The sequence below is a fragment of the Neofelis nebulosa genome, chromosome 4 (genome assembly GCF_028018385.1).
Source record: "Neofelis nebulosa isolate mNeoNeb1 chromosome 4, mNeoNeb1.pri, whole genome shotgun sequence".
NCBI lineage: Eukaryota > Metazoa > Chordata > Mammalia > Carnivora > Felidae > Neofelis > Neofelis nebulosa.
The window spans coordinates 157,111-180,400 of record NC_080785.1 but is presented as its reverse complement, the minus strand read 5'-3'; the positions used below and the strand labels follow the sequence as shown (position 1 = coordinate 180,400).

The 23,290-nt window shown below is 50.6% G+C and overlaps 1 protein-coding gene across 2 annotated transcripts in view; it reads right to left on the bottom strand.

Annotated features, from left to right (window-relative positions):
• VIPR2 (vasoactive intestinal peptide receptor 2) overlaps nucleotides 1–20,770 on the bottom strand; it is a 70,961-nt gene extending 50,191 nt beyond the window's left edge. For both annotated transcript variants that reach the window (XM_058723607.1, XM_058723608.1), the window contains exons 1-2: nucleotides 20,583–20,770; nucleotides 18,391–18,490 (exon numbers count right to left, since the gene is read on the bottom strand). In XM_058723607.1, coding sequence (XP_058579590.1) covers nucleotides 18,391–18,490; nucleotides 20,583–20,645 — 163 coding nt within the window. In that variant the 5' untranslated portion in view covers nucleotides 20,646–20,770. The remainder of the gene's footprint in view (nucleotides 1–18,390; nucleotides 18,491–20,582) is intronic.
• Nucleotides 20,771–23,290: the final 2,520 nt, after the last annotated feature.

Below are 23,290 nucleotides of genomic sequence, written 5' to 3'. Positions count from 1 at the left end.
GCCCTCTCATTTAAGTGATGGTTAGTAGCTTGCTGAACTGAAAAGCTAGGGGAAAAAAAAAACAAAACCTAAAACACAGGGGTGCTGGGTGACTCAGTCGATTAAGCCTCCGACTTTGGTTCAGGTCACGATCTTGAGGTTTGGGAGTTTGAGCCCCACTTCGGGCTCTGGGCTGACAGCTCGGAGCCTGGAGCCTGCTTCGGATTCTGTGTCTCCCTCTCCCTCTGCCCCTTCCCTGCTAGTGCTCTGTCTCTCTCTGTCCCTCAAAGATAAATAAGCTTTAATAGAGAAAAAATAAAACACAAAAGTGTATGTTTATTACTTACACTTGGAACATATAGCCAAAGCCTTTCCTTTGAGCATGGGCCTGCCGACTGGGCTTTGCAGAGTCTCTCCTGCATACACATACCTGAAGTCTGTCTAGGATGCCCACTCTGAAAGTCTGGACATGGGCCGACAGACTCCTTCCAGACTAGATTTCCAAAGCTGACCCCAGCTGTCATTCTCACCTCCAACTCTACCACTGTTTGGCACCTCGCTTTTCCTAGTCTTCCCAGAGCGCACACGCTAGTTTTCTCAGAGACAAGTGCTTCTGTGGCTCTCCATCAGCTTGCATGCTATTTCATGGAGCAGTAGGGTGAGTGACAGCTTTAGGGGGCACTTGTATGTTGCAAAGTGTCCCAGAGGCTGCAGGGGGGTGACAGGTGGGCAGGGAGAGCCCTCGCCAGGAGCCTGGCCAAGTTGCCTGGGGCGAACCTGCCAATTTCAAGGGAAGAGCAAGTACAGGTGCCCAACGTAAACCGCACTCTAGACTCAGCAGCTTGGAAAAACTGACCCTCCACGTGTGCGGCCTGCAGACTTTTCTTAAACCTCACGGCATTGTCAATGGGGTACACACAGGACGTTGGTGAGCAGCGTTCAGGAAAGGCTGCTGTTAGAACACGTTCACGTGGATGTGCTGGAAACACGGGCACAGAGAACCGAACTCTAAGGAGGCACCTGTAGCTCAACCTTCTTGAGATCATCTCGTCAGAGGGCAGAGTCTCACCACGTGGGGAGGAATCTGCCATGATTAAGAGGAAACTAATCCTTCTACCAAATTTTCTAAAATATTTCCAGGCAAGTCATAACTCTCACAGATGACCGTGCCTGTGTTGCTTTGACTTCTGGATTTTTTTCTCATTATCTCAATGACATAAACACCAACGAATTTTCAGGGAAAGCACAACGTGCATCTCACTCCTGTCATGTCACACTTTCTGCAGGAAGAAGGCCTGTGAGGCTGTGCTTCGTCCACACAGCTGTGACCCACCCACTGCAGAGAAGTCTCTTCGCACCTGCACATGTGCACAGAGGGATGCCTGTCAGTGCTCCTGCAGCAAACATCAGGATTTATGTTTCAGACGAGGCTGTGACCACGGCCACACACACGGATACTGCCCTCTCTGTGTGAGGTTCCTGGGGCACTGTGGGCAGCAGCCATGCCCCAACCCATCTACCTTTCGACCATGAGAGAATCCAGTCCCTTATAAATACCAACTCCCGGAGAGAGAAGCTTAGGAAACCCTGGTGGGCCGGGCTCTTAGAGATGGACTGTGAGGTTCCCACATTCACAGAGTGATGGAGGCCCATTTTCCAGCATGCACCAGGAAGCAGTGAGTAGTGACGGGGGGTGGGGTGGGGGGGGTACTCAGTGGCTGCAGCCCTGCCTGTGGAGGAGAGGCTGGGAGACCTGCATCGGGAGGCCCTGTCCTCTGAGTCTCCGGGCTCTAGACAGAGTGAGGGGTGGGCCGCAGGAACAGGTGAGTGGGGAGAGGAGAGAAAGAGAAAACTGTTTCTGGCTGGGCACTGGTTGGCAGTATGCCTCCCTCCACATTTAAGAGTAAACATTACCAATAACTTCCTGCATTCAAAAACTCAATGTAAGTTTAAAGTCACGAGCAGCAAAGCTTCTTCCAGAATCAGACATTGCAGGGAAGCTTGGGAGGCCTGCCCAGAGCTCCCTCAGTGGGCACAACGGCTGCTGACCAAGGAGCCTTTCTTCTTCCCTGTTAACCGGGCATTCGCCAGGTGGGAGCCCTGTGCCTCTCCAGGGGCAGTTTCTGCAGATGGACTTCTCTGCCGTCCCCACTGCCAAAATCCTGAGCAAAGTCCCGGAAGAGGAATTTCAGTGGGTTGGCTGTGGAGGCGTACTCTGCTAGGAACCATTTTACTGGCTTCCAGAAGCTGTATATGAAACGCTGTCAGCTGAGTCCATCTGCGTGAACACGCGAAAGAAACAGTTTTGATGCAGTGAGACAGAGACGGGTCCTCTGTCCTGGTCCCTGTCTCTGTCGTGCGGGTGGCTTGAGTTCATGCGCATGAGAAGATGGGGGCGGGGGAGACACTGAGAAGTACTTAATAACAGAGGCAGGAGGGGAAAAGGGGAAGGGCCTCCGTCTGGGATCCTCAGCCCGCAGTGGAAACACACCATCAAATCCAAGGGCTTTCATGACAGATGCTGAGTTTTCATTTACTTTTTAGTTTTTAAACCTTGCTCAAGAAAGACCAGAAAAACAGCACATCTGGTTCTGACCACGAGCACATGCTTAACTTTTCTAAACCTCAGTTTCCTCCACTGCAAAGTGGAGGTGATCCCTGACAGCGCCCCGGGCAGAAAATTTGGAGGCTACGAGGCAAGAGGATGCTCACCAGGCAGGGACAGCGCCTCACGTGCTCCTAAGGGTGCTGAAGTGCCCGCCCCTCCTCTGCACCTCCACAAACCCAGGAGTTGAGCCCGACAACCATCCCCTCAGATGTGGCCACTAAGAGAAACAGACGGGGCCACAGTGTTAGTGGTGATGGTGGCAGAGCTGACCGAGAGAACACCTCCTGTGGGTGAGACACTGCCCTCAACACTCTGGACACGTGAACTCATTGTGTCACCAAAACCCCAAAAGGCCACTGGTGTATATTGCACAGGAAGAGGCAGGCACAAGAGCCTGAACCCCTGGCCCACACAGCCTCTGTGTGTTAGGGACTTAAGCAGGGTGGGGTGTCGACAGCCAGGGGGCCCAGTCTTGGGGGCAGCAGCCCATGAGGCAGTCCCTGGAAGTACCAGGCAGGCGGCTCTGCCCGGGGGTGTGGGGCCTCTGCAGGGGCTGCCCCGGGGGGCCGCTCCCTTGCAGCCCCTGTGGCCTGTATTTTGGTCTGGGGTGACTCAGGCCAGATTAATCACTGGACATCTCTGAATAGGGAAAAGCACTTTAAAAACAAATGTCACCTCTCACTCCATTTGTCATTGCCCTCATCGGTCCCTCAAAATAAGTACCAATGCTTTGCCAGGGACAAAAAGAAAGTAGGAAACGTGACTGTTCCGAGGGTCAGTGGGACAATCATTCTAAAAGACGCAAAATTTTGTCATCGGGAAGAGACTCACAGCTCATCTGGGAAACACTGCTGTGCGGCGGGGAGGTCCTACCTCAAGAGGCTGCGAGACCGTCTCAGGTCATGAGACCCACTGGGAACACATCCAAGCCCTCATCAAATCCCACTGCCCCAGCATCTGTCCACTGAGAACTTCTCAGTACTTAAGGTCACAGTAAAAGCACCTCACTGAAATATGTCTTTAAAATTCTACGTATTTTTCCAGGTGTGCATTCTACACCCACTGGAAGCATGTTTCCACGTCAGATGAGCCCACGAAAGAGGAGAAGGGAGACACTGTGCCCACGTCCCTCTCCTAACAGTCTAGCGTGCAGCATGCAGGGAAACTCACAATTCTCATGTTTGTTAAACCGTGCGCTGATATGCCTGTGCCAGACCTGATCTGAGAGGGCGCCGTCCCTTCGTGCCTGCCCAGTGGGAAATGCAGGCTGTGCCCCTCGAGTTTCTGATGACTGTGGGCTGAGGCACAGTCTGGTTTCCCGATCAGATATGGGCAGCCAGCGGCCTGTGGTGTGGCAGGGGCAGCGAGGGCTGGGCGGGCAAGGGGCAGATGTGCCCAGTGTGTCTGGAAGGCTGAGAGCCTCTCTTGGTGGAAACCTCCACCCCCTCCTTCCCTGTGCAGTCGGACAGGGCTTCTGTCTCTCAGCCACAGCCCCTGGTCCCTGCAGGCCAGCTCCTGGGCAGAGGACAAGGACGAATTCAGGGATGAGGCTGTGGCCTGTGCCCTCATGGGGACTCATCCCATAGGCCCTGAAAACGCCTCCAAAGCAGCTACTCCCTTTTGCTTTCAGAGGGCTCACTCATTGCTATTGACTGAAGACAGAGCCCCGCTTTGCACTCTGTTCCTGTAGGACAAGGAGGAACCAGACAAAAGCTGAGATAAGAGCCCCACAGCACATGCGGCCTCACCATGCGGCCTGCCACCAGGAATGCCTGGGCCCTGTGAACTGTGTTCTCAGTCCCTCCCATCCGAATGAGAACTGGAGGAGTCCCGACAGGCATGGCTTGGCAGCCACCTAGGAGCTTTCCACAGATCCTCTGAGCTCTAAAATTCTTATGTAATGGTCTCTTCCTTTTGGTCATCAAAGTCATTGATCTGTTTCCCATTTCCAGCCCCCCTCCATGCCTATTATCAATTTAAAGAACTAAAAGTTCAATGGAATGACTCACCAATTTAGTTGGAAGAAACCTTTTGTACACAGTGCTTTGTGAACACAGCCATTTGTTCTGACCTGAATCCCCAGACAAGCCGACTGCTGCCCAGCCCCTGCCTGCTGGCCCCACAGAGTTGGCCCCAGGGCCGTGCTGCACCAGGCTCACTGAGGGGACATGAACTTTTCCTTTCCTGCTAGGTGCTCACAAACAGGTGAACACACACGCAAGTCTCCGAGAGCCCCAGAGCCAGGAAGACTCTGTGACCAGCATTCTCCCCTCACTCCAGACGCCACATACTGGTGGGCACCCAGGATTCAAAGGACCAGATGTAGCCCCAACGGGCAGCTCTGGACCCTCTAATTTCTCCCAGTGGCGGTCAGCACATCATCAAGTAACCCTCCCACCTCGGGGCCTCAGGTCACTGTAAGATTTGTCCCATGTCCTGCAGTCAAAACTGGGCTACTTGTAAATTCTGCTTCTGGAGTCTTCAATGGGCAGAAATGGCAACAACTTAACACTCTCCTCCCTACCCAGCTTTGACTTTCTGCTCAGAGACCACCCCCATACACACAGAGACCACTTCCCGACACTCAAGGCAGGGTTTCCCAGGAGCCTGAGCTGAGCACACAGCACAGGAAGGACCCCAGGGTCTCTGTGTCCCGAGCTCAGGGTGCATGAGGTAGAGACACGGCAGTCCTCCCTCCAGCACTGCCAGAAGCAGAGAACGCTTCGTGCTGGGCTCGTCTCAGCATTTACTGTAAACAAGTCTCCCCAGTGTGGCTGACAAAGTCCAAAGGAAGCTGCCTGGAGATGCCCAGCAGGTCCAGATTCCCAGCCCTGTGGACAGTGGACAGAATCACCGGTAAACCTGCCACTGGGTCCGGAGGCTCCAAAACACACTTCCCACTCCTAAATTTTCCCACCAGTCCTTCCCTGGGTTTCTGGTTTCCTCCTTGTATATTCTTTGCATGTTGCCAGTTGGGGGCCAATTACAAATATCCTGTTACGCTAAATCCTATAGAACCCTAGTTAATCTGAGCCCGAAAAGTGATGATCAAATCTTACTAGATGAGGGATTCCTTCTTTCTGTTGTTCTAAGGATGCATATTTACATCGTTTGTTCTTAAAATATTTACCAGTAAGATACGGCAAGATACATCCATGCATTTGCTAAGCTGGGTATGGTGCCAAATGCTGCTTTAAAAACGCTACAATCATGGGGCGCCTGGGTGGCTCAGTCGGTTAGGTGTCCGACTTTGGCTCAGGTCATGATCTCACGGTTCATGGGTTCAAGTCCTGCGTTGGGCTCTATGCTGACGGCTTGGAGCCTGAAGCCTGCTTCGGATTCTGTGTCTCCTCTCTCTCTGCCCCTCCCCTGCTCATGCTCTGTCTCTCTCAAAAGTGAATAAACATTAAAAAATGTTTTTACAATGTTGCAATCAGGAATGATGAAAATAATGCTTACTGGCAGAAGCACAGCAGAAAGGGGCCTTTTGAGGGGACGTAGCCAATGCAGTAACTCTTCAGGACTAATGAATGTGCTCTGGACATTCACAGACCATCAGTGTAGGTGAAAGACAAGCACACGCCAGAAGCGTGTTCCTGGAAGGGTCTGGAAGACAAGTTGATAGAACAAGCTTGGGGCATGGTGACAACCTAGCTGTCTGTTGTCCGTGGAGGCAGAAACGAAACAACACACTGTCCAACCAACAGCCTGCACTTTCTTCGTGATGTAACAAGCTCGTAGCTGACATGAGCCACGCCCTCTTATCATCTGCAGTAACAAGTATTCATTGCTTCAACCCGTGTTTAGTGAGCAGCTGCTATGTTCCCAAGGTTGCACTATCACGAGTTACCTCTGCCAGGAGGGCCTTGACCAAGATACAGCAGGAGAATACACCACAGAGACATCAGCTGGGGACTGGTGCTTCATCATTCCTGGGGCTTGTGCATGAGTCCACAAAGCAGGTCCCTAAGCCTTAGGTCCCTGAAAGAAACAGCTAAGCAGGCCTGGATGAGGCCCTGGGGCCATACTGCTTCTGTAGGTCACTTGTGAGACACCTCGATTTTACACATTAGAAAACCCAGGTCCCACAGCCGACCTGGACTCCAGAGACATTTAAGGTGCTACAAGGAATATTTTACAGGGAAGGTATTTTTCAGACAATGCCAGGATACCCCAATATTCTGTCTAATTAGGGTGCCGAATGAAGTAATGCTCTTCTCAGTAGCCTGGAGGTGAACTACAACTAAGGTCTGGAAATACCATTTGCTACGACATTGCCGCTGGATGGCACTTTGATAATAGATCGCTTTGAAACTTTGCATCTGGAAGCAGGAAAGTTTTATTTTGGGGTTGGTGGTGCAGGTGGATTCCATTAGTGAGAGTCATATTCTGGGACTCAAACTCACATTAAACCAAGACTCAAAACCCAGAATTAACCAAGGCTGTTAACCAAACAAAGGATTTTTCAAAAAAGAGATCAAGTTTGAACTCACGTTTTAAAAATATGCCAAATTTGGGGCACTTGGGTGGCTCAGGTGGTTAAGTGTCCGACTTTATCCCAGGTCATGATCTCACGGTTCGTGGGTTCAAGCCCCGCATCAGGCTCTGTGTTGACAGTTCAGAGCCTGGAGCCCTGCCTCAGATTCTGTGTCTCCCTCTCTCTCTCTCTGCCCCTCCTCAGCTTATGCTCTGTCTCTCTCTCTCCCTCAAAAATAAATAAAAAAAAAATTTTTTTTAAAAATTTAAAAATATGCCAAACCCAATAAATCCCAAACATCAGAATGCCCTCCAAGTTGAGCCTGAGTGAATCTGATGCCTGTGGGTGGGACCCTCCGGTCAGCACCGCTGCCCAGGGATGGGCCGCCAACACCTCAAAGGCCAGGGCAGCACCCACGCCCTCCTCAGGCCGCCTTCAGAAGCCTGTGTAAGGCCCTAAAATGGTGTCGGTTTAGGGAAACTGATGTGTGTGCTAAATCGTGTCAACCAACTTGTGCCTTTCACTCACTGAAGTGTTTGCTGTTATCGCCGTTTACAAGCAGCCTCTGTTTCCTTAAATGTCAAAAATTCTCCAAAGCCTTGCTCCCAATGTCTTCGACAAGTCGGGACCATGTGAACTCCAGGCGGGGCAGGGCACTGCTCTGCTGAGAGGCTAATATGCTGGGCCTCCTGTCATGTTATTCCCAGGATAATCCTCCACAGATTTATGATCGGGACTTGGGTGACTTCCCAGGATCGTTCCAGGACATAGATCTACCAGTGTTATGAGGAGCGTGACAAATCGTCCTCACACACAGCACAGCAGGCGCACAGCGGAGTGTGACCCTGGGTGTGAGAACCAGCCCAAGCACAGACACGCCCGACCCTGCTCCTCCAAGCCAAGGGTGCTCCAGCTCCCTCTGGGACCGGCCGCTGTGGGAAGTGCAGCTGTTAAGAAGGCCAGTACGACACAGCCGCCAGGGTCCCCATGAGTGTCTGCCAGTCAGTGCCCCGGGTCCAGGTCTGGTGACCTCCTCAGCCCCATCCCCCCAGGAGTGTGGGGGCCCCTGATACCTCACCCTGTCCTCCCTGCCCGCCTCTTCCTTCAGCTCTGCCCTTGAGCTCGTGTCTGCACGCAAGGCCTTCTGCCAAACACAGTCCCACCCGCTCAGCGGCCCTCTGGCTCTGCCTCTCTCTTCGGCTCCCACGTGGGCTCAGTGGTCCCCACCCCAAGGCACCTCTTCCTCGGCCCTCAGCTCTGTCTCCGGCTCCTTGTGCACTTCTGGGGGGCAGCTGACTCACACCGTCCAGCCCCCAGGGCCTCCCGGTCGCCATCTCTCCGCAGTTGGGCTGCTGGCTGCACCATCTGTGGCAACGGCTCTTCCCCTCCTCCCCTACAGCGGACACCTTCACGTCCCGCCTGGGATGTTACTCACTTAGCAGGCTGCTCCGCTCCCAGGGCCACCCTACCGACTCCTCTCAGAAGCCTCTGCCCCAAGAGCCTGCCTGAGGTGCAGCTCACTTTCCAGAATCCCTCGATAGGCTCTTTATTCTCAGCAATCCAGGCTGGGGGTCAACTCCGTTTTCCTTTCCCTGTTCCTAGCCCTTCCCCGGGCTGACGCCCTGCACTCCCAATGCGTGCCTCTCCCCTTCACTGTTGGTCCAAGCCCGGGAGCTTGAGAACACAGCCAGCACCCGGCCCCCCAGTGGAAACACTCCCTCCTCTGAACTCCTGAGGAGCAGGCAGACGGGCTTGCGTGGATCTTTTAGTGTCTCAGGGTACTGAGCCCAGGGGCTCACAGGACAGAGCTGAAGTGCCGGGGAAGGGGCGGTAGGAAGGACGTGCTGCCCTTGTCATTGGGGCTACGTGGGCAGGGCCCCACCAGGCATCCTGGCTGCACCCCCACTGTCCTCCCAAAGAGGCCTCTGTCCTCTCTCCGCAGGAAAGGGAGGAGCTGGGAAGAAGTCACAGATTTAAAAAGCTGTGTTAATATCTCCCTGGGATAGGAGGGAGGGAGTCTTTGGAAGTAGCTCTTGGGCTGCCAGAGCACTGCTGACTGAGTCACAGTAAGCATGCCATCCCAGGGGGGTGCAGACGTCTGGGAATGCTCTGGGCCATGGATCTGTCATCCCGGACCTCCCGGTCTCCACCTGCAGAAAGACCACAGCAGCCGGTGACAGGCTTATGTCCACACAGAAGAGCAGAGGACTGAGGGACCCCACCAGGGGTGTGATGAGGAAACTAAGGCCAAAGGCACAAGGTACCAATCAAGGTCTTGTCCCGAAACTTCAAAACCATTACTGTAGGCCAGAGAAAAGGAAATGCTGATTTCACAAATGACGGAATCCCTTATGCAAAGAGGTAGCTTCAGCTGAACATGCTGACAGTTAAAGTGAGCACTCAAGAGACTTAAGCACAGTCTCGGCTAACAGATCGTGTAGTGTCAAAGGAATCTCCTGTCTCTTTGAAGCAGACACTAAAGAGGAAGGAAAATCCTTTTCTAAAGCATGTTCTCGCTAAGATACCAAACGTGGCTTTGTAAAAACAGCATTTGACTAGGAGGCCAGGGACCTGGGCTCTGTCTGCCACCAACTTTGGACGAGACTCTCAGAATGTTCTTTCACATTTCTATACTTCGACGCGCCTTGATCCAGATCAGGATGGAGGGCTGCCCTGACATCTGCCGTGTGCACACCTGCCTCCTTCGTCCTGAGACAGGGCCCAGCCTCTCAGGGACACAGCATGCCTGGTGCCTCCCTCTGCCCTGCACACTGGTGGAATTTGCACAGCCTGTGCTTCTCAGATCAATCCGTGCCAGAAAGGAAGGGTCCCTCCAGCAGATGCCTTTGTGCCAAGAGGCTGAGGAACCCGGAGAAGGGACGCCTGCAGTACAAGAGGGCGTGTGCTCACTGTCATGACAGAAGCAATACCGAGATGCAAAAGGGCTTGGCCTGGTGGCAGGGTGTCTGGGAGCCGCCAGGTGGGAGTGAATCCATCCCAGGTCTGACACAGGACACATGACGTCACTGAACAGGAGGACTGCTGTGCATAAAGTGTGTGTAGTAAATTCGCAAAATACTGGCCGCTGATTAGCTTATTATCAAAAAGCATCAATTTTTCTTGGTAGTGTTCCCACCCACCCTCACTCTGTCTTATCTCTGAGTAAAGATGATGTAAGTCCTTAATCATTTTTCTATCACTGTCAGTTTCTGGTTCCAAGTAAACTGATGTTATTGTATGCCTACATTCTCTGGTTTCCCCTCAGAAATCTTACTGCCTTTTGACTCAAAGCCCTGTTATCCCTGCTCACCCCATGCCGCTGGGGACGTGATTTGGGGTTCCGAGAGGGGGTGATCATGTTCCGTCCAATTTCGCTTTATGCCTTCCCTCCTGGTATACACTCCATAAAAACATGCTGAAAAAATTAATGAAAGACAGACTCAGCCAATGTGTCCGCAAATGACAAGACAGCCTCATTTTCACTCATGCCATGATACAAGGCAGCCGCTCAAAACCAGAGGCTTGGCCACAGGGCATTTCAAAGCAGCTCCCCAGAATTGGTGCTTGACCCAGAAAACCCTACAAAGCCTTGCAAATGAACACCTTCAAATCTCCAAGTCCTTGTCAGGAAGGGCTGCCCAACAATCAAAACCGTGCAGGAGAAAATCCACCAAGGATCTGAGGGGGTCACGCCATAGTGATACTCGTTACCTTCCATCCTCCAAAGGCAGCACTGGGCCCGTGCCAGGACAGCCAGCGCCAGGCAGAAACCGTGGCTCTGTCTGACGTGTGTGCACAGAGCACAGGTGCGGCGGGGCTGGGGGCCTCCACAGGGCTCTCGTGCCAGGGCAAAAGACCCCAGAGACAGCAGGCTGTAGAAACTCCCGCCTGTACACACTGCACGTGATGGGTGCGCAAACGGGAAACAACAGAACATCAGTCGAATCCGAACTTGTGCTGCCAGGGTCATCTGGAGAAGAAACCCGGCTTTACAGCCCAATTCCCACCAACCAGAAGAGCAGGAGAACATGCCACTGGTCCTGTGAGAATCTGGGGGAAGGAAGAAATTTGGGCTTAGAGGGGAACACACGAAGCAAAGAGGCAGAAGCAGGGAAGGCCATCGTTGAGCCGCTGAGCTGAGCCTTGGGGTCACCAGCACCAGGGACTTGGGCCGGTCTTAGAAGGAAGGACAGGAGAAGTGACCCTGGTCTGAATCGGTGCAGTGCGAGCCCACTTCGAAGTCCCTTCCTGGGATTTAACCTCAGGTTATAGGCTGCTTCTTCCAAATAAGATCAGCGATGGCCGTGGCTTCTAGGTGTGCAGGCATCTCACTTACGAGAAACCGATTTCTTGTTTACGATTCCTGTTGTGAGTCTAAACATAAAAATTTAATTCAAGGTAGAATCTTTCTCAGTGAGATTTTTTTTCCTGTAAAAAGTAAACTTAGAGTCATTCCTTTCAGAAAATTCAATACATGATTATTGATTATTTATATAACCAAGGCTACTAGCTGATTCTAAGGAGTTTAGAATTACGAGAAATCTAGTCCAGAAAAAAAAAAAAAAAAAAGACCCAGTTCAATGGGAAAAAACAGATCAGGCTATTTAATCTATCGGCCCAAAGAGATATTTGGACTAGAACAAGAGCCCACCACGTCAGTGGGGAGGGGAGGGGGAAGAAGCAGGCCTCTAGCACCACACTGACATCAGAAGGGCAGCTGCATTCTCCTTGGCCGTGCCGTGAACTTCCAGAATGCCTCCCTTCAGACCCACATGAATAGAAGACGGTGGGTACTCTGTTTACGCATCTGCTCGCGTGTCTGTAAGGACCAGGGATAGAAAGCCACGAATATGGAGCTTGCTCTTCAAGGGCTCGTGCTCTGCACGGAGAAAGACAACCACAAAGCAGATGAAGCATGTGACAGCAGGGCTCTCTGTGCACGGGCCACGCTGGCCAGAAACAGGTGCCTCGGACAGGTGGGGATCCAGGAAGAGTCTGCAGAGGAGACAGCTTCCTCACTTGATTTTCTGAAAGGGTTTAGTTCCCTTTGTGATAAAAAGGTGCAAGGAAGAGATGAGACGTAAAATGGGATGTAATCACTTACATTTTATGTGACAAAACCATCACAGAAATAAGAAAGCTGCTAACAAGTTATTCAGTCACATGAGGAGAATGTTTCAATTTCATGATCAGTGGCTTGAACTCCACTGTCAAACGCTGGTGAAGTATTTTATTCACATGAACAAATGCAGGCCTTAGAGCACAGCTTGTAAGCTCCCTAAAAGCCTAGGAGCCTGGGACAGACGGATGAATAGTATGTTATAACACTACGCATCTCTTAATAGAATATTTAAATACACAGCCGTGACCAAATACATTGCTGAAGTTAAAAACAAAAAGAAAGACCGAGTACAGACCGGAGTGTATGGGTACGTGGTGCCTGGCTCACGTCTGTACAAAAGGGAAACGGGGACACATTACACACTGTGTGCGCACGGTCTTTAGGAGGTAAGGGAGGGGTGCTGGAGGTTTGGAGTGGGGAACATTAGCCATTAGACACGTTTTTGAATGGTATTTTTTCATGTGCATATATCACTTAATTTTTAATGTGAAAATTTTCATTAAATTGTTCAGCAAAAGCTTATTCAGTATCTTTTTAAATGCCAAGTACTGTGTAAGACCTTGGGCCGTGATGGGGACGAAATGCCCTCTCCCCCTTGAGGACAGTGTGTGGGGGTCAGCGAGCCATGGTTACGACAGTCATGCTGTGGAGAAGAAGAAGGACATTCAAGCCTACTGAGAAGACGCTGTCCTGGGAAGAGCGCTGACAGCTTTGTCCCAACTGTCTTTTTGAGAATGTCTGTGAAACAGGTTTGACAGACAGGCACAGTGCCTCCCTCTGGGCTGAACCCAGTAAATGAGAGAGCATCTTTCTCTGGAGCAAAGGCTGGGCGGGAGGGCCAGCAGCCTCCCGTGACACTGAGGGCTCCTCAGCTGTGACACAAACCGCCCGCGGGCACCGCGTCAGTCCTGTGGGATCTGGGGAAAGGGAGTATGTGAACATGACACCCCAGCTGCCTGTTTGCTGGGAGCGGTCAAGTCTGTCTCTGACCCAGGGCCCCAGGCCTGCTGTCTCTGACCCAGGGTCCCAGGCCCGCAGGCATCTGTGAAACCGTGGCAGCCCAACTGGTTAGCTTGCAAGTATGGGGACTCCAAACCCCTCACAGCTCTTGACATGTCGATCAAAATTAACGTAGTAAGCACCCTTTGTTTAAAAAAGTCAGAGAAAAGTAAGTCTTCTAGTGGAGCCCTTCCCATGGCCCTGGTCCTAAGCTAACATTTGCCATCACGGCCATTTCAGCCCAGCACCTTCATGGTCCAGCTCAGGGGGTGGAGCTGCCCGGAAAACCCAGGTGCCACCTCTGCTCCTCTCAGACACAGTCCACACCCCTCCGGGTCTAGGCAGGAATAATACAAAGTCCCACGGAAGTTCCTGTCCGATCTGTGCACAGGCAAAGCCTGCAGGAGCTGACTCATGCCCTCCCCACGCAGGTCAGCCCGGGCCACCGCTAGGGAGCACTGCCGGATTTTAGCTGTATTTTTAGGCACCTGTGGCCTCGGAAGGCCTCATACGTCTATTAGGAGCATTAAGTTAGTCTTGTCGATGAATTAATATTAAGTGACAAAGCTCTAAATACTTCCTAAGCTTTTCTTCCTTATAAAGTGAACACTTTAAAGGGGTTTAGAATTGAAATTGTTTATTTTGTCTGGATTTATGTGTTTGTGTTTGTTTTAGATTCAGCATGTAATAAAAAGAATTCCTTGTCAGATTTATACGAATCACCTTACTATAACTGAAAGCTGGTTTTGTTTCTGTTTTCACACCAATTTCTGAATCCTACAAATTTAAAAGTAGATACTACGGACCCTTAATGTCTCCTCTCACTTTTACTTTTGCCGAAAGTGAGCAAACGTACACTTTCATCCGATCAGAATGCCTTCGCTCTGCTCCTGGCTTACCTCATGTACAGTGTCTTTATTCTGGTGATTTATTACTATCTATAACCCTGGCATTTGAGCTCTGTATATTTCAAAAAGTAAGAAAAAAAGGAATTTAGGGGCGCCTGGGTGGCGCAGTCGGTTAAGCGTCCGACTTCAGCCAGGTCACGATCTCGCGGTCTGTGAGTTCGAGCCCCGCGTCAGGCTCTGGGCTGATGGCTCGGAGCCTGGAGCCTGTTTCCGATTCTGTGTCTCCCTCTCTCTCTCTGCCCCTCCCCCGTTCATGCTCTGTCTCTGTCTGTCCCAAAAATAAATAAAAAACGTTGAAAAAAAAAATTTAAAAAGAAAAAAAGGAATTTAGAACACAAATTGTCTCTTTTTACAGAAGCTGATGGGTGGCCAGGCCTAAAGGACTGTCACAATGCCACCTGTCTCCTGAAGGGCAGCTGGCCTGTTAGCGGGCGCTTCCTGCAGACCCAAAGGTGAAATGGGTCACACGCAGATATTTTTGCTATAGAGCTAATAGTAATAATAAAAATTTTCAATTTAAGAAAATGTCTAAGGACTCACACTTTGTCATTGCAAGGAAACCGAGGGACGTTTTTCTCTACCACTGCACACAAGGAAGATGTTTGACGGCCTCTATCTAAAACTACCATGTTCTCTCTGCTCCAGCTGATGTCAAGGTGAACTTAGTGATTTTCAAAGACTCTGCCCTTACTTAGATACTGCCGTCCAGCCATCTGGTGTGGGTCACAGACAGATCACCTCTGAGACCCTGAAGACGAAGGCGGGAAGGGCGTGTGGAGACCCTAATGAATGTTGGAAACGTCCTGACCCGTCTTTGTACCGTCACACGCAAGAATCTGACAGCTTTCAGGCAGTGTCTGTCTGCCCCAGAGGGGGTTTGCTTGTCTCCTGCCAAACTTTTTAAAAGAACTAGTTGCAAACTCTTAAGAAATTGGAATATTTTATGTATAAGTTTGCATTTCCGTGTTCTCTGAACACGGGAACTGGGCAGGCTGGCACCTGCATTTCCTCATGGTAACTGAGGGTCGTAAGGAGGAGTTGCCATCCACAGTTCCTAACATCCCCAACGTCCCATGTTGCCCCTGCCCTGCCACACGGCCATCAGCTCTCTCTTAGGCCAACACTTGAGACTCGTGAAGGGCTGGCCAGGGACTAGGGGTCAGACCCGTGCCTTTGGAACAGAGTAAAACTAAAAGGACATTGTTTTGAACTAATGAATTCCACACTCCATCTCACTGTGTGAGAGTTGTCTCACTATGTGAGACAACTAGGGATAAAGAATCTTTCATGGGGCGCCTGGGTGGCGCAGTCGGTTAAGCGTCCGACTTCAGCCAGGTCACGATCTCGCGGTCTGTGAGTTCGAGCCCCGCGTCAGGCTCTGGGCTGATGGCTCGGAGCCTGGAGCCTGTTTCCAATTCTGTGTCTCCCTCTCTCTCTGCCCCTCCCCCGTTCATGCTCTGTCTCTGTCTGTCCCAAAAATAAATAAAAAACATTAAAAAAAAAAAAAAAAAAAAAGAATCTTTCATATATTAAAAAAACCCTGATTGTGGATCGTAACATCCTATTTCATAATGGCAGAAAACCTAACTTCCCTGAACTAGTCTCATTTCCCGCCACACAGCACCCATGAGGTGAGTCACTGGCACAAACTTACAGATGCCCCTTCTGTCCTGCTTTGTCCGTTATCCAGCCACCCCCTGGCCAACTGTGAGGGGATTCCTCAGAGGGAAAGTCATGAGCCATATTCTAGTTTTTAAATGTTAAGTGTTCCTTGCTGCCCACTGAAACAGTGCCAGTTTTCTATTTGTTAACAAAATGTTCTTGATGAATGTGGGTAATCAAGAGTGACAAACAAGACACACTAAGCATTCTAGGAGCTTTTCCCTAAAACGTCAGTTGTGAGAGAAGCAAGGGGAGGGAAGTAGACCCCAGATGCACGCGAGGGACAGGTGTGTTGTCTGCAAACAATCTATCAAAAATCATGAAATCGAGTGCAACCTGTGGGCATGTGCCAGCCATGTCAAGGCAATCTTCCCTCCCCCATTTCGGGAGTGTCTGTGCGTATCCACAGCGGATGGCAGAGGGCCTGGGGAGTCTGCAGGAATTGGACGTGTTCGGCCCCATGGAGCCTGTGAATGAATGTCCTTTGAAGACTGGAAGAACTCACATGAAGAAGCAGGTCTGTTCATGCTCCAGGAGAAAAATTAACGCCAGTGAGTGAACACCATTTGTGGGCAGCCTCAGAACACGTCAACAACTTGACTGTGCAATAATGGCGTGAGGGGGTGAAGTTCCCACTCTCCAGGAGTCTGTGGACAGCCCGGGGTCACCTACCGAGGATGCAGCAGACAGCATTCCATCCCCCTTCATGCAGGAGGCAGTGTGGACGGAGCTGCAGGGCCCTGGGTCCACTGGCCTCTCACCAGACAATTCTTAAGTCTGTCTCTTCTCAGCATTTATTTGTCTTAAATCTCTTAATTTTCACCACAGGGAACAGACCTCAGTGGCCATGACGACTGTTTCATCTTGAGGTTCTGGCTGCCCGAACCAGTGTCTCCTCTGTCCTCACACCTGGCTCATGGTCAGCATAGAGTTCTGCACAGGAGTGACGCCTGGTCCACATTTGCTGTGGGGCTGAGCTGCTTCATTCGCCTTTCTCTGGTCAGAGCTCTACCAGACCATTTGGAAGATGTGGCCTCAGGGCCATGTGTGCGTTACCAAAATCACAGATCTTTAAGGCTGGAGGAGTCCTGGGGTCACAGACCTCATTTTTCAGCCAAGCAAGCGGAGGATCCAGAAGGGACCAGAAAGAGCACAGGATGTCTATGTTAGTAGAGGTCTGGTGCCATACTGTCCAGCATGGGAGCCACTGGCTGTGGTGAGTACCCGAAAGGTGGCGGGTCCAAACTGTAGAGCAAAATAAATGCTGGCTTTCTAAGACTTGGTATACAAAAAATGTAGATTTCTCATCAATATTTTCTATTGATTACAAGTTGAAATGATAGATTTGGATGTATTTGGATATACAGGCTGGGTTTCTAAGACTTAGTATACAAAAAAGGTAAAATTTCTCATCAGTATTTTATATTGATTACTAGTTGAAATGATAATGACTTGGATACAAGTATTAGGATAAAGTATATTAAAATTAGTCTCACATTTTTAAAACTTATTTTAATGTGGCAACTAGAATATTAAAAATTCCCTATGCGGTTCATATTCTATTTCTTCTGGACAGTGCTGGTCTAGAACAAAGCCTGTGTCTGTAAGTCTGGTCTGAAGTCCCTCTGCAGGACACTAAACTATTTGAACACATAACACAGTCTTACTTTGATTTTAATTTGAAAATGGACAGAGAAAAAGAAAGTTGAAGGACAAAAGGTTTTTGCTACTGTTATAATTTGGGTGTTGTCACAGCACCTTCTGAGTTTATAGACCTGGAGTGTGTCTAACTGGAATGTATGTGGTCCCAGCATGTGTCCTTTGACCTGGAGAAAATAAAAGGAGCAAATTCACGGTATTCACAATAGGGGTTAGACACAATAGTGTCTTTGGGAAAACACAAGTCTCATTTTCTTGTTTGATTTCTGACATTTCCACCATTCTTTTTTTTTTTTTTTTTAATATATTTGGTGGGTTTGTTTTTTTTTTACTGTTTATTTATTTATTTATTTTGAGAGAGAGAGAGAGAGAGTCAGAGTGTGTGTGTGTGTGTGTGTGTGTGTGTGTGTGTGTGTAGGGGAGAGGCAAAGAGACAGGGAGACAGAGAATCCCAAGCAGACTCCCCACTCAGCATTCATCAAGGAGCCCAACACAGGGCTTGATTCCATGAACCATGACATCATGACCTGAGCCAAAATCAAGAGTCGCATGCTTAACTGATAGAGCCACCCATGCGCTCCTCCACCATTCTTAATTTGACAAAAATAATCTGTGATGTGACTACAGTTTTTAAAGGAAAGAAATCAGATACCCATTCCGTAGAAATGGGAGTTGCTTTTGCAAAGCATAACAATGCCCATGAAATTATTTCCGTAACTGTTACTATTATGTTAAACGATGGATACCGTTAGTATTAAGGATTACGGCTTTCTTTTAAAAGGTTTATTGTGTGAAGGATTCTGCCGCCCCTAATATTCATAGGAGTTTTACCAGCATTCATTAGAAAACAGTGGAAACAGACCTTTTCGTGAAGACGCAGGTGACCTTAAAACCTCAATGTTTAGAGTGAGGCATCAGCTATCTGCCCGTCAGGTTATCTAGCTAGGACCATACACTCACCCCGTGACTACCTTACCTTTGTATTTTTCTGTTTGAGTTCTTAGAAGCTCTGCACATTTTGTCTCTTCCTCCTGTATTTCCAGATGAAATCGACATTCTGGGTGAACACTGTTCACCTGGTCAAGGTTTAAAAAAATGGAAGTGACAAAAAATTCCACCAGAACAGGAAAGTCAAACAACAGTTCTACAAAATAAAATAAAACACCCTTCGGTTCCAAAGTGCTCCCCAAATAACATTCATTTAAAAGCAGTCACCTTCATATTTCTGGCATGGTTATGAAAACAAATTCACTTTGTGAAGGAATTCTAAAACAAACATAAAATCTAATAAAATATTTTTTTTTTACTGAGCAGGAAAACAGCTTACTAACATCATACACTGTATGATGTTGGTACTAATCTGGCAGTAATAAAGCTCTTTGATCCTAATCATCTTTCAGTATTGGAGCCCTCCATTTCGTGGTCCTTGATTTAATTAAAGGATGTACATATCTCCTCACAGACCATTCTCAATGCCCACACGCTAGCCCAGACGCCTACACGCCTCACCTAAGGACCACAGCCTCTGCATCTCAACAGAGCTCTAATAGGATAACGTTATTCGTAGAGACTGCAGGTCACATCTGAAACTTTGGAATTGGTGCGAAGGAGATTTTCAGGACGATCAGAGGGGTAAGCAGGGAGACAAAGCGTGGGAAGGGCTGCGTCACTGTGGTTGCCACCAAACAAGAGGTGGTTGATTTCCCCTCCCTCTCAATGGGTCGCAGGAACCAAAGGTGCAGTTAATATTGCCCATTAACGGTGAAAAGACAAAACGACACATTTCAGCCTTAGAAGAAAATATTCTCTGATTTGCTTTCATGAAAACCCAATGTTCTCTGTTTTTATTCCCCCACCCCAAGTGCTCACACAGCAGGCTGCATACCCCGTCCCGTGTCTGACCAAAATTTTATTTTTACTCTAAGAGAGTCATGCTCTGGGTAGTATACTATGGTCATCTATACTTAATTATCCTACTATCAAAGAGGTCAGCTAGAACTCTAACCAGGAATCCAGTTTCTGAACAGAATTAAGAGGGAAACGTTGATACTTTCGCCACATCTACCCTCATTTTAAAAAAGACACCAAGCGCCTCCCTGCAGCCCACTTCCGGACAACCACCAAACTATAGAAACTCCTGGTTTCAGACAGATTGTACCTTCCTATCTGAACAAGCCAATGGTTTACATTTCAGAATTAGGAAAGTTATGTTGACTTAAAACATGTTTGTCAAGGTATAAAAAGACACTGTGGTTCCTGACGTTCTTGGAACATGCAGAGCAAGGACTTACTTTGGGACATCTTAAAAATGAAAGCTGCATCAGCCAGAATAACTCCTGGTACTCCTAACTCGCTGGCTCTTTCAAAGCATTAAAATCACTAACAAAGGTCTTGTCCAACCGCCTTCCTCTGAGGGAGGAGAGGCCTGCTAAGCCTTAGCACCAGACAGGGGAGTTAGTAGGTTCTCTGCCCCCCAAGCAGTGCGATCACCACCTCCCTACATAGCCCCGCCCTCGGCCTCACCTCCTCAGGAGGGGCTGGGGCTCGGTGGGGCCGGGACCGGCTGCAATACGCACTCAACCGGCCACAACGGCCTCGCTCTACGGGGGAAGCAAGACACAAGGCTGACAATTTTGTTTAAAAGGTCTTCAAATGACAGGAATGTCCCACTAATACAGTCATTTAACAAACTGCTCTGCAGGGCATCATTTCCTGCTGTGCTCTCGTAGCGACGAAAAGGGTATTTTTCCGAGAGGAAACTTTCTTTAGCCACAGCGTGTCCCTCGGTGACACCCCGGAGCAACTACGGGAGGTGGGAGACTCCTCACTTCCCTCCGGCGGGGGAAGCCCGTGCAGGTGGCCGCAGCCCGGTCCCCTGACCCCGCTCGGGGCGCCCCGCGCCTCGGGAAGACGCGGCTGAAGCAGCTCCGCCGGGACCAGCGCCCTGGAGGAAGCTGGGTCCCGCGCCCCGCGAACCCGGGGCTGCAGACGCATCTCCCTGAGCCGCGGGGAAGGGTCCGCAGCTCCCCCAGACACGGGGCGGGGCGCGCGCGCGGGCGGGCGGAGGTCTCGGGCCAGCTCCCACCCCCCACCCTCCACCGCCTGGACGCGGGAGGGCAGCGCAGCCGGGGAGCCAGGGCGCGGACCCGGGTCGCGGGGCGCACTCACCGGGGCGAGCAGCCAGCCGCAGCAGGTCAGCAGCGCGGGCGGCAGCAGCGCGGGCGCCCTCATCCCCGCGCCCCCGACGCCCGCATGGGCCGAGCCGCGGGCGCGCACCCCCGGCTCCCGCGGTCCGAGCACCGCGCGCCCTGCAGCTGCCGTGGGGCGGCCGCCTGCTTCCCCGCCGGCCCCGGCTGCTCCCCGCGCCCCGCGGCTCCGCCCCCCGCGCCCGCGGCCCCGCCCCGCGCCCCCTCCTCCCGCTCACCGCCCCACCCCCTGCCCCCGCTCGCGCCTTCAGCCGCTGGGAAAGCGGAGAGGAAATGGCAGCGGGGGGGTCAGGCGCTCGCAGTGCCTGCCCGACCCCAAGTGGAGAGGTCAGGGGAAGAGCCACTGGGGAGTGACCCCCTTTGGGAACAGGCTCCAGGTGTGAACCGAGATGGGTTTGCGCCCACTTGTGTCCTCCTTGTTAAATAATAAGCGAAAAGACGCCCAGGAAAGTGTCCAGAAACCCAGTTAGGGTGCGTGTGCTACCTTCGAAGCCGGGGGAGGGGGCTAGGGGTGGGGGTGGGTTGGGGCAACTGGAAATTAAGAGGAAAATCAGAGTGCGTTTGGGTTTGGGCAGATTTCCCCCTGGTGGCAGGTCCTGCCTGCGTCCAGCGGTGAAAGCCAGAGGGGCCGGCAAGTGCAGAGGCCTGAGACAGAAATGAGCATTTCCTGAAGCATCGCGTCCGCTTTTAACTTCCCAATGGATTATTTTAGCATTACAGCTAGTTGCTGGGTAGCTAGCAATGAAGAATGAAACAGGTAATTTTGTTGTGGTTTTGACTTTTCCTTTGAAAATAATTTCAAACTTACACAGAGGTTAGAATAAGAAAAGTTCAAAGAACACCCTTTAAAAAATTATTTTGGGGGCACCTGGGTGCTCAGTTGAGCATCAGACTTCGGCTCAGGTCACGATCTGATGGTTCGTGGGTTTGAGCCCCAAATCGGGCTCTGTGCTGACAGCTCCGAGCCTGGAACCTGCTTCAGATTCTGTGTCTCCCTATCTCTTGGCCCCTCCCCTGCTCATGCTCTGTCTCTCTGTGTCTCTCAATAATAAATAAACGTTAAAATTTTTTAAAAAATTATTTTTAATGGTTATTTTTGAGAGAGAGGGAGAGACAGAGTGCGAACAGGGGAGGGGCAGAGAGAGAGGGAGACACAGAATCCCAAGCAGGCTCCAGGCCCTGAGCTGTCATCATTTATTTAGATTCAGCTATTAAAGTTTTACCTCATTAGCTTTTTATCATTTGTGTCCTCTGACCACTCCTCCCCCTCCCCGCATGCATCCATTAATACGTATCAGCCATCTGTCTATCGTCTATCTATCTGTCTGTCTATCATCTGTCCTTCTGCTGGGAACAGTAGGAGAGGCCAAGATCTGGATGCTCTACGTGTGCAGTTTGGGGTCTAGAAGCTTATTGATCCTGGGTCCAGTTTGACAAACATTTCTTTTACTCACTATTCAACCCTGAGCAAGGCAATGAACTTTGAGCTGTATGTCCATTTGTAAATGAGAATAAGGGTAACTGCCTTCCACCTCAGAGTGTGGCTGTAAGAACCAAGATCATTAATGCATGCATATATGTTTTGTTGTTGAGGGCCTACACTCTAAACATTACTACATCGGGTTCAGGGCAAGACACAAGGTGTCTTCCCATGTCTGAGTTCATCTGACGTGAAGGAAGCGGGATGACAATGAGATACAGGCTAATGGGAGAAGGAGGAGTTGGCTTCTTGTGGGAGGGGCTTGGAGGAGTGGACACTTAAGTGTGACCGTTCAGAGGAATGGTTACAGGTGGGAGACCAAGACTGGAGAGTGGAAAGCATCTCAGATAAAGACCTTGGGCAGAAGCACAAGGAACAATGAAGGTGCTGCCAGCATCGGAGAAATCATGAAGTGTGGCCAATTTGGGAGGCTTGAGAACCTGACAGATAATCAACCCGATGGGGAGCAAAATCCATCCTGTATGAGAGCCACAATTATACACCCTGCAGATGGCACGCACAGCCAACTGTTCTTTAGTTCTGACTGTTCTTACCTTGTTCAGAATTCCCCCTGATGGTGGGATGGGTGGTGCTGTCCCTTTTGGATAAATGCCCACTCTCCCAGGAATTTTCCTACTTTCCTTGAAGAAGGGCCTATGTGTTCTCAGAGCCGGGAGAGGAGTTACTATGTGGGGGCCTGATGCGCTGCAGCATTGGCCTAGTTTTCTGGGCCTTTGGCACTGGACTTACTGACCGTGTTGTGCTGATGCCTTGCAGAAGTGTTGGTCCCTATCCTGGGCTCTGGTCACAAGGGCCCTACCTCTGCCTCCTGCTCCCCCAGGTCTTCTGACCACACCTGCCCTCGGCACCTGCACTTCCCAGTGGAGAGGGCACCCAGGAGGGGGTGGAAACTGTAGGACACATTTCAGCTGCCCTCCCCACCTGCTGCCTGGACACCTCTTCTGCCAGCACTCCCTTGCCCACACAGCACACATTTTCTGGCACTGTTTCGCCTGTGGCTCCCCTGGGTTTTCCAGGCTCAGCTCTGAGTGGAGAGAACCAAATCTTTCATGGTGGAAGCTTGAGCAGATTAGAAGCCCAGAAACCTATTGATTCAGTGAGGGGAAGCCTCAGATCTTCCTGGTCAGAAGGGAGTGAAATCGCTCACAACGAAATACCAAAAGAGGAAA